Source organism: Danio rerio, chromosome 17, assembly GCF_049306965.1.
Source record: "Danio rerio strain Tuebingen ecotype United States chromosome 17, GRCz12tu, whole genome shotgun sequence".
NCBI classification, from domain to species: domain Eukaryota; kingdom Metazoa; phylum Chordata; class Actinopteri; order Cypriniformes; family Danionidae; genus Danio; species Danio rerio.
Window position 1 is genome coordinate 31024964 of NC_133192.1, and position 13285 is coordinate 31038248.

At 39.0% G+C, this 13285-nt stretch overlaps 1 protein-coding gene across 2 annotated transcripts in view; it reads right to left on the reverse strand.

Annotated features, from left to right (window-relative positions):
• Positions 1 to 13285, reverse strand: part of ush2a (Usher syndrome 2A (autosomal recessive, mild)) — a 394144-nt gene that overhangs the window by 195278 nt on the left and 185581 nt on the right. For both annotated transcript variants that reach the window (XM_009293147.5, XM_073928624.1), the window contains exon 38: positions 7940 to 8128. In XM_009293147.5, the coding sequence (XP_009291422.2) occupies positions 7940 to 8128 (189 nt within the window). The remainder of the gene's footprint in view (positions 1 to 7939; positions 8129 to 13285) is intronic.

A 13285-nucleotide genomic window follows, 5' to 3' on the forward strand; every position in this document is an offset into this window, starting at 1 on the left:
TGTCAATAAGGAGTATGGATATGCCAAGCTGTTGTGGGACTTTCAAAAAGCTTGACGAACCCATGCGTCATTTAGCAGGACAGGGTGACAGTCTGATTGAATGGAGAAGGAAGGGCCGGGATGTGGACATCTCAAACCCAAATCCTGGCGTTTGGGGATGGAGGGTTAGTCTCATCACTCAAGTCAGAGCTCCCAAATTACTTTTACTGCCAAGCTGCAATTTTCATAATGTCCATGTGCTTGTATTAGGCAAAGAAAACACTGGGCAGAGGGAATCGCTGCTGCGGCTGCTCCGAGTGGATTTTGCTGGACGGACTCGCGGATAAAAGCCATTTGACTCTTTTTCCTCCATCTGCCTTTGCTGCTATGGCTTTTGGGCAGGAATAAACAGCACAGAGCCTGGCCAAGCAGTCATAAACATAATGATGATGATGAGCATATGGACAGGTCTGGACCATGTCCCTACAGATTGCCGCAGTTCAGAGATGCCAGTACTACTTCATATAGTTTGGACTTAAACACCAACACACACAAAATCTCTCTCCCCTCCCCCCCTCTCTCTCTCTCAAATATGTTTTGTTTGATTGGTGAATTAACTGGATCTATATACATCTATACTACCTACAACTTTTATTTATCTTTTAATATTAAATTACGCTTATTAAATGATTGTAAATAAAGAAATTTTAAAGTCAAGTCTCTCTCTCTCTGGCCATACTAAATTATATTGTTGCCATTTTTACTTTTGCAAGCATAATTAATTCATCAATAGATAGCAAATGTCTATTCTTGTGACCATTTGTTAATGATTTGTACGTTGCAAACACTTTTTTTCTGATGCTTAGTTTTATTGTTTTGTGGATTTTAAGGTAACTTTTTTAAGGTCTGTTTAATTTTGGTTTTTAGTTCGCAAAAAAGAAGCGAAAAATGATTATATTGTTTTTGGAAAAGCAAAAACCGGCTCTTTAATTGACAAATTAGATGTTGGTGGCGATAGAGTATAATTTTTTTGGAGTTAAAGGGGTAGTCCACTACATCATACATATCATATTTTAAACTTTAGTTTATGTGTAATGTAGTTGTGTGAACATAAACAACATCTCTGAATCTAAGACGCTCAAAGTTTAATGCAAAGAGAGGCATTGGCTTTACAGAGTTAGCTTAGAAAAGCCTACAGCGAACAAAGTTTAGGGACTACAAAAAAATACCTCCGGGTAAGTGAGATCACAAGGGCTTTCGGTTACATGTAATCACCAAGAACACACACCCTGTGCATCTAAGGGGCGTGACCAGAGGTGCTGTAATGTTATACAGCACCTCAGTTAAAATGCTGTCCGAATGCTGTTATTTCCACAGAGCTTCTTCTGTTTCTGTATCTGGGCTTCCAAAGGACACGACACAAAGAGAGAAGTGCTTACAGTTTAATTATGTTCTAGAGCAGGGGTCACCAATCTCGGTCCTGGAGAGCCAGTGTCCCTGCAGGGTTTAGCTCCAACTTGCCTCAACACACCTGCCTGGATGTTTCAAGTACACCTAGCAAGATCTTGATTAGCTTGTTCAGGTGTATTTGATTAGGGTTGGAGCTAAAATCAGCAGGACACCGGCCCTCCAGGAACAAGTTTGGTGACCCCTGTTCTAGAGAATTATAAACAATGTATAGCTAGCATTTGACAAAGGACAGCTTTCATAATCTCTCCCAGTTCAGTGCTGGATTCAGCTAAAAACTCCAACCGACAAAGCTGTGGATTGTGAACCACAACCTGTAAGTATTTTTATTTGTTAACATTGATCAACTACATGCACAGCTTCTAGCATTAACAGTATGTTGTAGCGAGGATGTAAACAAGGATGCAATGTTTATGTAGATGCTTTCCATGCATTCTACACCTCAAAAAACAACTCACAAAAGATATGTGAACGTTTCATATTACTTACACATGCTTATCCCGAATTTATATGTGAAAGACTTGTCAGATTTCATTTTAGAGAGCAGGCGTGGGGTTCAGCTGTGTGCTCTTCATTTTTCTGTCTGATTTAGGCAGCTAATGCTGATAACAGCTGCTCTGACTAGACTGATTATACAGCGCAAAAGCTTGTGCTTGTAGCAACGTGCCATGATGTGGAGCCAATCCGCAAATCATAGCACATGATGCTAGCTGACCAATCAGAGCTTCTTGAGGGTGGGCCTTTCAGAGGAACTATAATTGTTTTCATGTTAGCTGAGTAGCTGTATATAATCAAAGAAAGATATATGAAAAAAATAAATAAATAAATAACAACGTTATTTTCTACAAATGAAGCACAAGCACACATTGCTTTGCATCCTATAAACACAACCAAGCCCTAAAATATACTCTAGACCACTTTTTTAAAATTAAATATTTAAATATATTTTGTTGTATTATTTTATTTTTAAAAAAGCAGATTTTTCGTTGTTTTGTAAATGTAAGCATTTTTTAAAAATCTGTTTTCTTCCAGTGTATGCCCTCATCTGCACAACTGTATCAAAAATGGTGTTAACCTGTACTGTATGTTCCACACTGAGCAATGAACAATATGTTCAAAGCATTGATTTCTTCCTTAAAGTTTACAGAGAAAGAGAGAGAGAGAGAGAGAGAGAGAGAGAGATTGAGAGAGTGAGAGAAAAAGAGAGTAAGACAACCCTTTGACAAAAGAGTTAATTCCTCACAGCCTTATTTCATCAAACAGTCGGCATGAAGCTTCCTTTGTTTCACCTCCTCCTTCCTCAGGTATATCAAAAGTGTCACTAATCATTTTAAACTATGCACTTTTATGTTTCGTCTGTATCCTAAGCCTTCTACTCCGTCTGTTCTTTGATATAACAAGGACAGTTTGAGACAAGGCTTCAGTTCAGCTAAGACAAACCAAAAGATCTACTGAAAGAAGTGGAGGGAAACGTGTGGTATTTAAAATTTATACTTCTTATGTCTTTGTGTTGAACTTGAACAATTTCGCAGAACTTTAACTTGGGTGTGCTGCCGTTTTTCTTTTCTTTTTTTTTTTAACTGGGCCATCGGAGAGAGTGATTGGTTTCTCTTTAAAGGTTGGGAATTAACATGGAGTGGCGTTTACAGGTCAGCTTCATCATCTGAGAACATGCAAGGCCATGTCCCATTCCAGCCAAATCAATCCTCAATCCATACACACACATTCCTCTGGGACGTTCACCCGCGTGAGAGATAAGACAATGCTGGAGCTTTGGGCTTTCAAATGCTGATGTTTGTTCATGAAACGTGTCCGAGCAACTTCATGTTCTTTTTCCTACAGGAAAATGATCCTCCTTTCTGGTATAAATGGAAGAGTAATTGTCATAGAATGTTTAAGCAAAGTAAAAGTTGTTGGGTCTAAAGGCATGTCTTACCAGCCTTGTTGATGAGGAAGTATTTGTGCCAGTTTACTTTTGCACAAAAGCCAAATGAGATATAAGTAATCATCTAAAACATACAAGAGTGGCAGGATAACTTAAACTTTAAAGAAAAGGTCTAAAGTGCCATTAATTTAAAAAAAAAAGTATATTTGTTCATATACATTAGATACATCAAAACTAGAACTAATCTAACAAAAAACTCAAGATCAAGAGTTTAGTACACCCAAATTAATATGTTGAGAAAAAAAGAAAAAAGAAAATTTATATATATATATATATATATATATATATATATATATATATATATATATATATATATATATATATATATATATATTATTCAATAAAACATAAAACATATATACATTTTGTTGAAATAGTTTGTAGTATTTTTTTATGTTATTTAATTTTTTGCAATATTCATTTTCCTTTGGCTTAGTCACTTTATTTATCATAGTTCACCACAGTGGAATAAACTGCCAACTTATCCAGCATATGTTTCACACAGCGGATACCTTTCCAGCTGCAACCCAACACTGGGAAAGTATCCATACAAACTCATTTACACACATACACTACGGTCAAATTAGTTTATTCAATTTATATTTACCGCATGTCTTTGGACTGTGGGGGATACCAGAGCAGCTAAAAGAAGCCCACACGAACACGGGGAGAACATGTTAACTCCACATAAAAACGATGACTGACCCAGCCGGGGCTCGAACCAGCGACCTTCTTGCGTTGAGGTGAACGTGCTACCCACTCCACCACCATGATGCCCCACCATTGAGTTAAATGAACATAAATTAATTAATTGAAACTTTTCATATCAGCCAGGTGCCAAGTAATTTTTTTAATTTTCACTTAGAAGGTCAAGATTTTCACTCATTAAATAATTACTTTCTACATTCTTAGGATATAAAAAACACAATGTAAAATAAAGCTACATAAAGTTATTAATTACTGTGAATCATGACCTTCTGAATGATATTGACAAGATTAATGAAAAAAAAAAAAAAAACACTAGCGTGCAACGCAGACTTTATCAGTAATTTTACACTTAGAAAAACTCAAATTGACAATTCCTCAATTAAAAAAAGAAAATAGAACTTAATTTTACATTCTATAAGTATTTTTACTATTTAAGATAACTGTATATTTTTATAATATAAATCGCTTGTAACAACATAAGCCTTTCTCTGCAATGTTTTTTTTATCAGTTTAAAGCATCCTTTATAAAAAAGTATTATTTATTCATCTTTTTTTTAAACAAATTTTCGTTTTAATTTCAGATAAATATTAGAATTTTTCTATTCATCAAATAACAATAATAACAATAATAACAATAATAATAATAACAACAATAATAATAATAATAATAATAACAAAGGGGCAACGCAATGGCTCAGTGGTTAGCACTGTCGCCTCACTGCAAGAAGGTCGTTAGTTTAAGTCCCTGCTGTGTCAGTTGGCGTTTCTGTGAGGAGTTTTTATGTTCCCCCCGTGTTGGCGTGGGTTTCCTCTGGGTGCTTCGGTTTCCCCCACAGTCCAAAGACATCCGCTATAGGTGAGTTGAATAAACTAAATTGGCCTTAATGCATGTGTGTGAATGAGTGTGTATGGATGTTTCCCAGTAATGGGTTGCAGCTAGAAGGGCATCCGCTGTGTCAAATATATGCTGGATAAGTTGGGGTTTCATTCCGTTATGGCGGACACTGATGAATAAAGGGAATAAGCAGAAGGAAAATGAAAGAATGATTGAATAATAATATATAGAGGCAATCCTGATTATCAGGGTTGGAGCATTTGAGGACCTTTATGACACTCGTAATAATAAGCAAAATCACAAAAACATGAATAATGCTCCAAATAGCCACTCTCGTGTGATGAAACATGTCCATTGACCACCTTTTTTCAACCATACCTTCCCACTGAACACAATGTGCGGTTGGAAATCACTAAATTGTCTTTTTTTATCTCCTTCATGGTAATTTACCCTTCCCTTAAACACATATAACCCAGTGTGTGTGTGTGTGTGTGTGTGTGTGTGAGAGAGTTACATGCTTCCCAACAGCCGTTCTCTGTATAAATCAGCTTAATAAGTTCCCACACCATTAAGTAAAAGGAAGGATGGACCAAGGCCTATTTAACCAATGAGTTGTTACCTTTCATTTGCCTGAGAAGGTCGTAAAAAAGAACATTCTGGAGCCATAAGAGTCATAATTAAAATCAACAACAATTTAACAGTGGGAAAGTGTGGCTCCTTAGTGTGGCAATAAACTTATAGTGGCTACTCTTGTGTGCGCACACTCTTATCTACTATTGCCATAGACGGGCAATAGCATGTCTTTAGATCACCAGCAGCGGGCATTGTTCTCTGTCAGCCAGCAGATGTCCAATGTCTCCCTGCTGGCCCCGTACAAAGCAGCATTACGGGGCCCAGTAGATTCAGGCTGATCAAACAGCTCGCGCTCGGCCCGCTTGGAGGCTTGTGATTAAACATTAGTGCAAAGAGCCTGTAGCTCTGCGTCAGATATCCAGAGCCAGGGCTGAAGTTTACAGGCTGTCTGTTAATGGAGAACATGGTGATATTATGGAAACACGGCATTTCTCTGCCTGCACAATTGTGTATGCTGGGGGAAAAAATACACATTTTATTCGTGATGTGTTTTGGAAGGGAAAAATTCAATATCAGGTGATTGCATCATTTCAGTTTGTTTACAAAATCCCTGCATATTGATTTAGAAGTAACTGCACTAATCATATTCCTGTCAGCTTTCTGGCAGATGTTGGTGTTTCAGCCAGCCGGAGTTTATGAGATTTCTGAGGATCGTTTAGATTGCATAACTTCCAGACTATTCCTATTTCATATTTCATTATCAGAAAGGGTCCATATTTTTAGTGACTCGGCCACAAAACACAGTAACGTAGGTTTGAGTCTGAATTTAACATGCGCTGATTCATTTCTGCTTTCTGCTCCTATAAGGATTTCTTATTGGCACAATCTCCACTATCTATATTCAATAAAGTAGTCCATATGTCACCCTAAAAATGAATAAATACATTTTCTCAGGGAATGTACATCACCTGACAAAAGTCTTGCCTATACAAGTTTTAGGGACAACAAATATGGCTTATTTGAAGTGGCTCACATAAAAGGCAAAGGCCTCTGGATTACGCTTATTTTAACCAAACAAAATATATGATCATGCTTTGATTTTTAATTATTTAATTAGGACAGTAAGGTCTGACATTCAGTGCTTAATTTGTTAACAGATCTGGGTAACAGGTCCGGCATGTTGTCACGGATGAAAGTGAAGAGGGTTTGGATATCGCAGAAGAAAGTGAAAGTGAACAGCGGACAAGGGAGGAGGGTGGATGAGGAGGGGGATCGGTAAAATTATGTGCCGGATCAGATTTCAGAGGTGCCAGATCCGGTGTGTTCCAGCACAAATTAAGCCCTGGCAAAGAAAGCGTTCTTGCAGGACTTCCAGAGGTTATCAAGATTCTTTGGATTCATCTTCAATGCCTTCTCCATCTTACCCCAGACATTCTCAATAATGTTCATGTCTGGTGACTGGGCTGGCCAATTCTGGAGCACCTTGACATTTTTGTCGTTCTTCTTGGGACCTTTGATGTGGAGGCTAAAGTATGAGAAGGAGTGCTATCCTGCTGAAGAATTTTCCCTCACCTGTGGTTTGTAAAGTAATGGGCAGCGCAGATGTCTTGATACCTCAGGCTGTTGATGTTGCCATCCAGTCTACAGATCTCTAGCACACCCCTGAACATATCCTCAAACCATGATTTTTCTTTCTGTGAGAATTCTGTAAGAATCTCGGGTCCACATGGTTTCTAATAGGTCTTTTGCAGCATTTGTAATCATTGGGATGCAGATAAACAGATGGTTTAGCAGAAAAAAAATCTACCTTCTGCCACTTTACTACATGATCAACTAGAAAGTTAATTATTAAGTTATTACTTGTTGCTCTTACAACTGGGAGTTATGACAAGACTTTTGTCAGGTAGTGTACAGTATAGAGCATGGGTGGACAAACTCGGTCCTGGAGGGCCGCTGTCCTGCACAGTTTAGCTCCAACTCTAATCAAACACACCTGTTTATAGATTTCTAGTGATCTTGCAGACACTAATTAGCTTGTTCAGGTGTGTTTGATTAGTGTTGGGGCTAAACTGTGCAGGACAGCGGCCCTCCTGGACCGAGTTTGTCCACCTCTGAAATAGAGTGTGTACTAGAGCTGTATAGTTCTAAAGCTATATGATTTTTGTTCATCTTTAGAACTCAAATTATTTTTTTTTAATCAAGTTTGAGAAATTTCTTTCCATTTGGCCAAATTTCTGCTTAATTTTCTATAGGAAAGTGACATTCAAGACTACAGCAACACTCTAACATGTCTGATTATTTAAAAAAAAAATGTTTCCAAATGTTTAATTTCTGTAGTGTTACATTTTTATTTGTAATGTGTCAATTCACCGGATCGGCGCATAACAAATGCAAGCATTGTCCTATTACAGAAAGACGTGTTTGCTACTGACCTCCAGGTGGGAGAGAAACGCTGACAGGAGAGCTTTCCACACAGCCCAGACTGTTGCAGGCCTTCACCATCACACTGTAATTTGAATACGGTAGCAATCCTCCTATGGACACCCACTGGCCCTCTTTACCAGTGCTGAGCAGCTCTCTCATCTCGGTGTCCGGTGTGTCCAAACTGCTGAAGTTCTGACCTGGAACACACAGAGACACAATTTAGCATCCATATAAAGCCCAATCAAAGGATCAGTGGCATGCTGACCTGCAGACATCTTCAGAAACTACGATGATGATCACTTTGCCGATAAGCTCCTAAATACAGATCCAATTTTCTTGGATCATGGACATTGAGGTGTCAGCATGACACATGGTTATTTGGTTCACAGATCAAGAATATCTAATAAACTAGACAAACAACGTTTCCTTAAAAAAAAAATATATATATATATATATAGCTTTTTAGCTCATCGACCCTTTTAAAGTAAGAGGATGCTGGACACTCAGTTGCACTTTGTGTGTGTTTGTCTTTGTGGGTGTGTGTGTGTGTGTGTGTATATGTGAACCGCAGTGCCCTGCTGACACAGGGAAGCCCAGGCTTTGGCTGTCTGGGTCTTAATCCAGAAATGGGGATTGATTGCTCTGCCAGCCTAGACATTGATTCAACACACAGGAAGCCATATCCACAGAGAGAGAGGGAAAAAGTGGCAAATATAGAAATACTATTTTATAAATAATGGTGGGAAAAATAGTGTGTGTGTGAGCATATTGTCAATCTGGTAAAAGCCTTATAAAGGGCTGTGTTAAAAATGGGAAGCAAAAAAAACCAAAACAAATCCATTAAAAATAACAGAGATGCCGACATTCTCAGATCTAATAAACATTATCAAAATAAAAAGCATTGAAAGGTCTTTAAAATTTCCCAAAGTTAAATTTATTTGGCTTACAAATTCACAAGACCAGCATGCTAACACATCTTAAAGGTGACGTTTAAAAGTGAAGTGTGTAACATTTAAGGATATAGCAGTACCACAGTGGTGAAGAAAGTAATGCACTTGAGTAAAAGTATACATACTTTATTAAATTGATATCCTTTTCAATATTACTTATAAAAATGCAAATATAATAGATTTTTGCAAGTAAAAAATACTAACAAATGTTTAGTTTGCAAAAAAGTTGAATTACCAATCTGTTGATGCCCTAACTACACTGATAAGTCATGATAATTCAAGTGAAAACACGTGAAAGCCCTTTAAGATCAGTTTGTAATATCAATGAATCTATGAATTTACTGACTAGCTCTGAATGTATCATTTGAATCAGTGTATCATTTACAGGACACTCACTCTAAATTAATCATTTGAATTAGTGAATTGTTTACTGATCACTCACTCTAATGCCTCATTCACCCTAGCAGCGACTTTGTAGCTGTCTGTCGCTCTGGGTGGTGACCTGCTGCAAACAGGTCTGTGCAGGTCTACAGCACAGAGAATACGACTGGCCTCTAAGCGAGCTGAGAGCGAATCACATGAGCTCTACTGGTGCTCCTATTGGCTGTCGCTCAAGAAAGTAGCTCTTCATTTGCATAAAGTTAAAGGATTCTAAACTTTGTCACGTCACTTGACAAGCCCACCTGGTCGCCAATCACTGTCGCTTGTTTAAGCCTGGTTTATACTTCTGCGTCAAGTGACCGGCGTGACCCACGGCGCATGAAACACGCATAGCTGTGCATTTATACTTCTGCGGGCTGTCTCTGTTGGTCTGCATTAACACTTCCGAAACGCTAGTGGGCAGTGAGGTCTTAATGTTCCTCTGTGTCGAGTTTCTTCTCTGCTGTTTTGCTTTTCCTGAACACTTCCTGGATGTACAAGTGGCTCAAACTCGCTCATTTTGTGGCAGGAACCGGCGGACGTGCAACAACTTTAACTATGAGGTAAACACAAAACAAAACTTTCCATCAGGAGCTCCTTCACGGGACTCCACACTTGTAAACAATCGCTCCACTGGGCTCGCGTCCAGCTCGCGCCATTCGCGCCATTCGCGCGGCTCTCTGTCCTGCCCAGACTCGTCAGCGCTACCAAGCCGACCAATCACAGAGCTTGCGCTATGCGTCGTTGCGACGTCTAGTTACAATTTTTGAGAGGTGCACGTCAGCGACGCCGATGGCCATGCGGCTATGCGTCAGCGCCGTAGCAAACGCCGGCGTTTGACGTAGAAGTATAAATCAGCCTTCAGACTGAGGTCACCAAAAGTAGCTCACCCTACGTTGGAATGAACTTTCGCTTGTCGCTTAGTTGCTGTGATTCACTCGTAGTGTGAATGAGGCTTAAATACATCATTTGAATCAGTGGATAATTTAGTGGAGACTCGCTCTAAACAGATTTTCTGAATCAGTATATCACTTACTGGACACTCACTTTGAACAGTTTGTTTGAATCAGTGAATCATTTACTGGATACTCATTCTAAATTAATCATGTGAATCCATGAATGATTTAGTGGAGAATCACTAGAAACATTATCTTTATCAGTGAATCATTAAATGGACATTTACTCTGAACAGAACATTTGAATCAATCAATTAGTTATTTGAAACTCACTCTAATTGGATTATTCATTTCAATCAGTGAATCATTTACTTGACACTTACTTTGAACAGATTATTTGTATCATTGAATCATTTACTGGAAAATCAGAATTGATCATTTGAATCAGTGTATCATTTACTGGACACTCACTCTAAATGGATCATTTGAATCAGTTACTCTTTAACATATGTCAGTCCAATACACAAATAGTAATTCATTTTCCTTCAGCTTAGTCCCTGATTTTTCAGGGGTTGCAACAGAGGAATAAACCGCCAACTACTTCAGCATATGTTTTACGCAGCGGATGCCCTTCCAGCTGCAACCCAGTACTGGGAAATACCCATACACTCTCTCATTCACACACACTCATACACTAAGGCCAATTTAGTTCATCTAATTCACCTATAGCACATGTCTTTTGACTGTGGGGGAATTCGGGGAAACCCACGTGAACATGGGGAGAACATGCAAACTCCACACAGAAATGGCAACTGACCCAGCCAGGACTCAAACCAGTGACCTTCTTGCTGTGAGGCAACAGTGCTAACCCCTGAGCCACCATACCGCCCACACAAATTAATTGTCCAGTGTAAATTGTGAACCAACTTAACAGGTTTTACTTATAAAATTTAACTTTTTCATAAATGAAACACCACTATCTCATCTCTAAGCAGATGACCATTTTCTCCCCTTCACAATAACTTTTTTCATAGCTTCATTCAGGAAATGTAGTTAAGTAAAATGTACATTATTTGTTTTTGTAAAATAAATATATTCAAATAAAGTACAGATACTTTAAATATGAAACAGCACATTCTAATAAAGCTACCATGATTTCAACCTTCAGTACATCAACCTTCATCACTACCGAAATACAAACTCTTGTCTTTATCACTGGCACTCATGGGATGTAATGCATTCAGTCAGACCCATGCATGTGTGCACATTAACCAAGAGGTCAAGAGCCAAGCCTTCAAGTCCCCAGCCACCACCACTTACAGTAATGCAATCGACCGCAGGATATACGGCCCTGCTTGCAAATTAAAAGGGAATTAATTCCCCCAAGTTCTCACCTCTCCACTGGACCAGATAGACTTCTATGTTCGCAGGAAGAGGATGAATATGCGCATGTGCCGAGTCCGTAACCTCCACCCTTTCCCCATTTAAAGGGCTTGAAATGCAGCATCATAAAGAAATCAATAGGCATGAAGTGCCTCAATGACTGAAAGCCCACTAATGTATCGTTCTTCCAATCCTTAGGTCTTTAGCTGATGCCTAACATTACTGAGCAAGCATTCGACAAAACAACACTCAGAACTTGTAAAAACTACCCGTTTAAGCAAAAATAAACAAGCTTAATGAATTTATCTGAGCTCTGTGCCCTCAAAGAATTATTCTCTGTCATCTACTGTACAACTAGCTCAGCCTTTTTTTCTTCAGTGAAATCTTATAATTGCTTCCAATTTACCTATTCTGCTTTTGGCGGTTTATGAAATGAACTGCCGCAACAGCATCCATCTCATTTTTTAAGGGCAAGGGTTTCCCCTCCACCCTTTTTTCCAGCTGGGAGTAAGAAATATGCAGCCAACACATACTTTTTTTCCACGAAGAGATAAATGGAAGGTTTGGAGACTAAAGAATATATAACGGTTAAAAAGTCACTTTTTCCCTGAAGCTCTACATAAATCACAGGAGTAGTCAATATTTAATAATGCTAGCCTCGGTCCACAGTCCCTTGATCACCCCTGTCATGTGTAATAGCCCCCACTCCGATTTTTTTGACATAAAAGCTTGGCTTTACTGCAATACTAACATGTAGAGGGGTCATTACTGATCGACATTTCCCTTAATCTGTGATAGCCAGCCACCCGCCGATAAATTCTCCAGCAATCCACTGGGAAAAAATCGCTTAAACTCCTTCTCTCTTGGCACAAAAGACAGAGAGAGAGAGAGATGCCTGTGGATCAGACCCTGTTAGTCTGGTGCGAACAACAAACTCTCTTGCTCCAACAACACACTCCACAATAATACAAAAATAAACAGTGCCGAACCCTCTGGAGCCAATGATATAATCAAAGCAGCCAAGGAAAAGCATAAAAACACTACTTCACACTCGACGTACGCTATCATCTCCATCAGAGGTAGCGTTGTGAAAACACCAACAACGAATCGAGCGAAGAGAAAAGCGAAGTTTGGTTGGAGGAGTCTACTGGCGGTGATCTCGCTCTCTCGAATCAATCCCCTGCACATCATAATCTTGCTCTCTCTGCTCAGAAGAATACTTCAAAGCTCTTGCTCTATGAGAGGGGGGACGTGGCTGTCTTTGTGAGAGGTCACTTCCATCTGCTTGTACTGGGAGATTACAATCTTGAGTCCGTAAGCTGCTCGTCCTGCTTGTCAGATAGCTACTTTTAAGTCTGCTGTGCGCTGGCTGGGCTGCACGCTACCTCAGATTGGCCTGCAAGCTGAGAAGATCCACAGCAAACCGTTGTTGGTGTATTAAGTTGCAGATTGGGTTGTGCACAACCCAATGACACAATGAAAGAAAATAACAACGTGAGCAATAGAAGTACACAAAGTAAGGCTTGTTTTTATCAAAGTGGTCATCCAAAACATTAAAGGACCCCCACGATGAAAATCATCTTTTGGAAGCTGTTTGGACAGAACTGTGTAGCTATAGTGTGTCCACAGTCATATTGGATTGAACGTGATATAAACACGTTAAGTCTCTCTTTTCAAATTTTCTAACGTTAATTTAAGCAGTGTA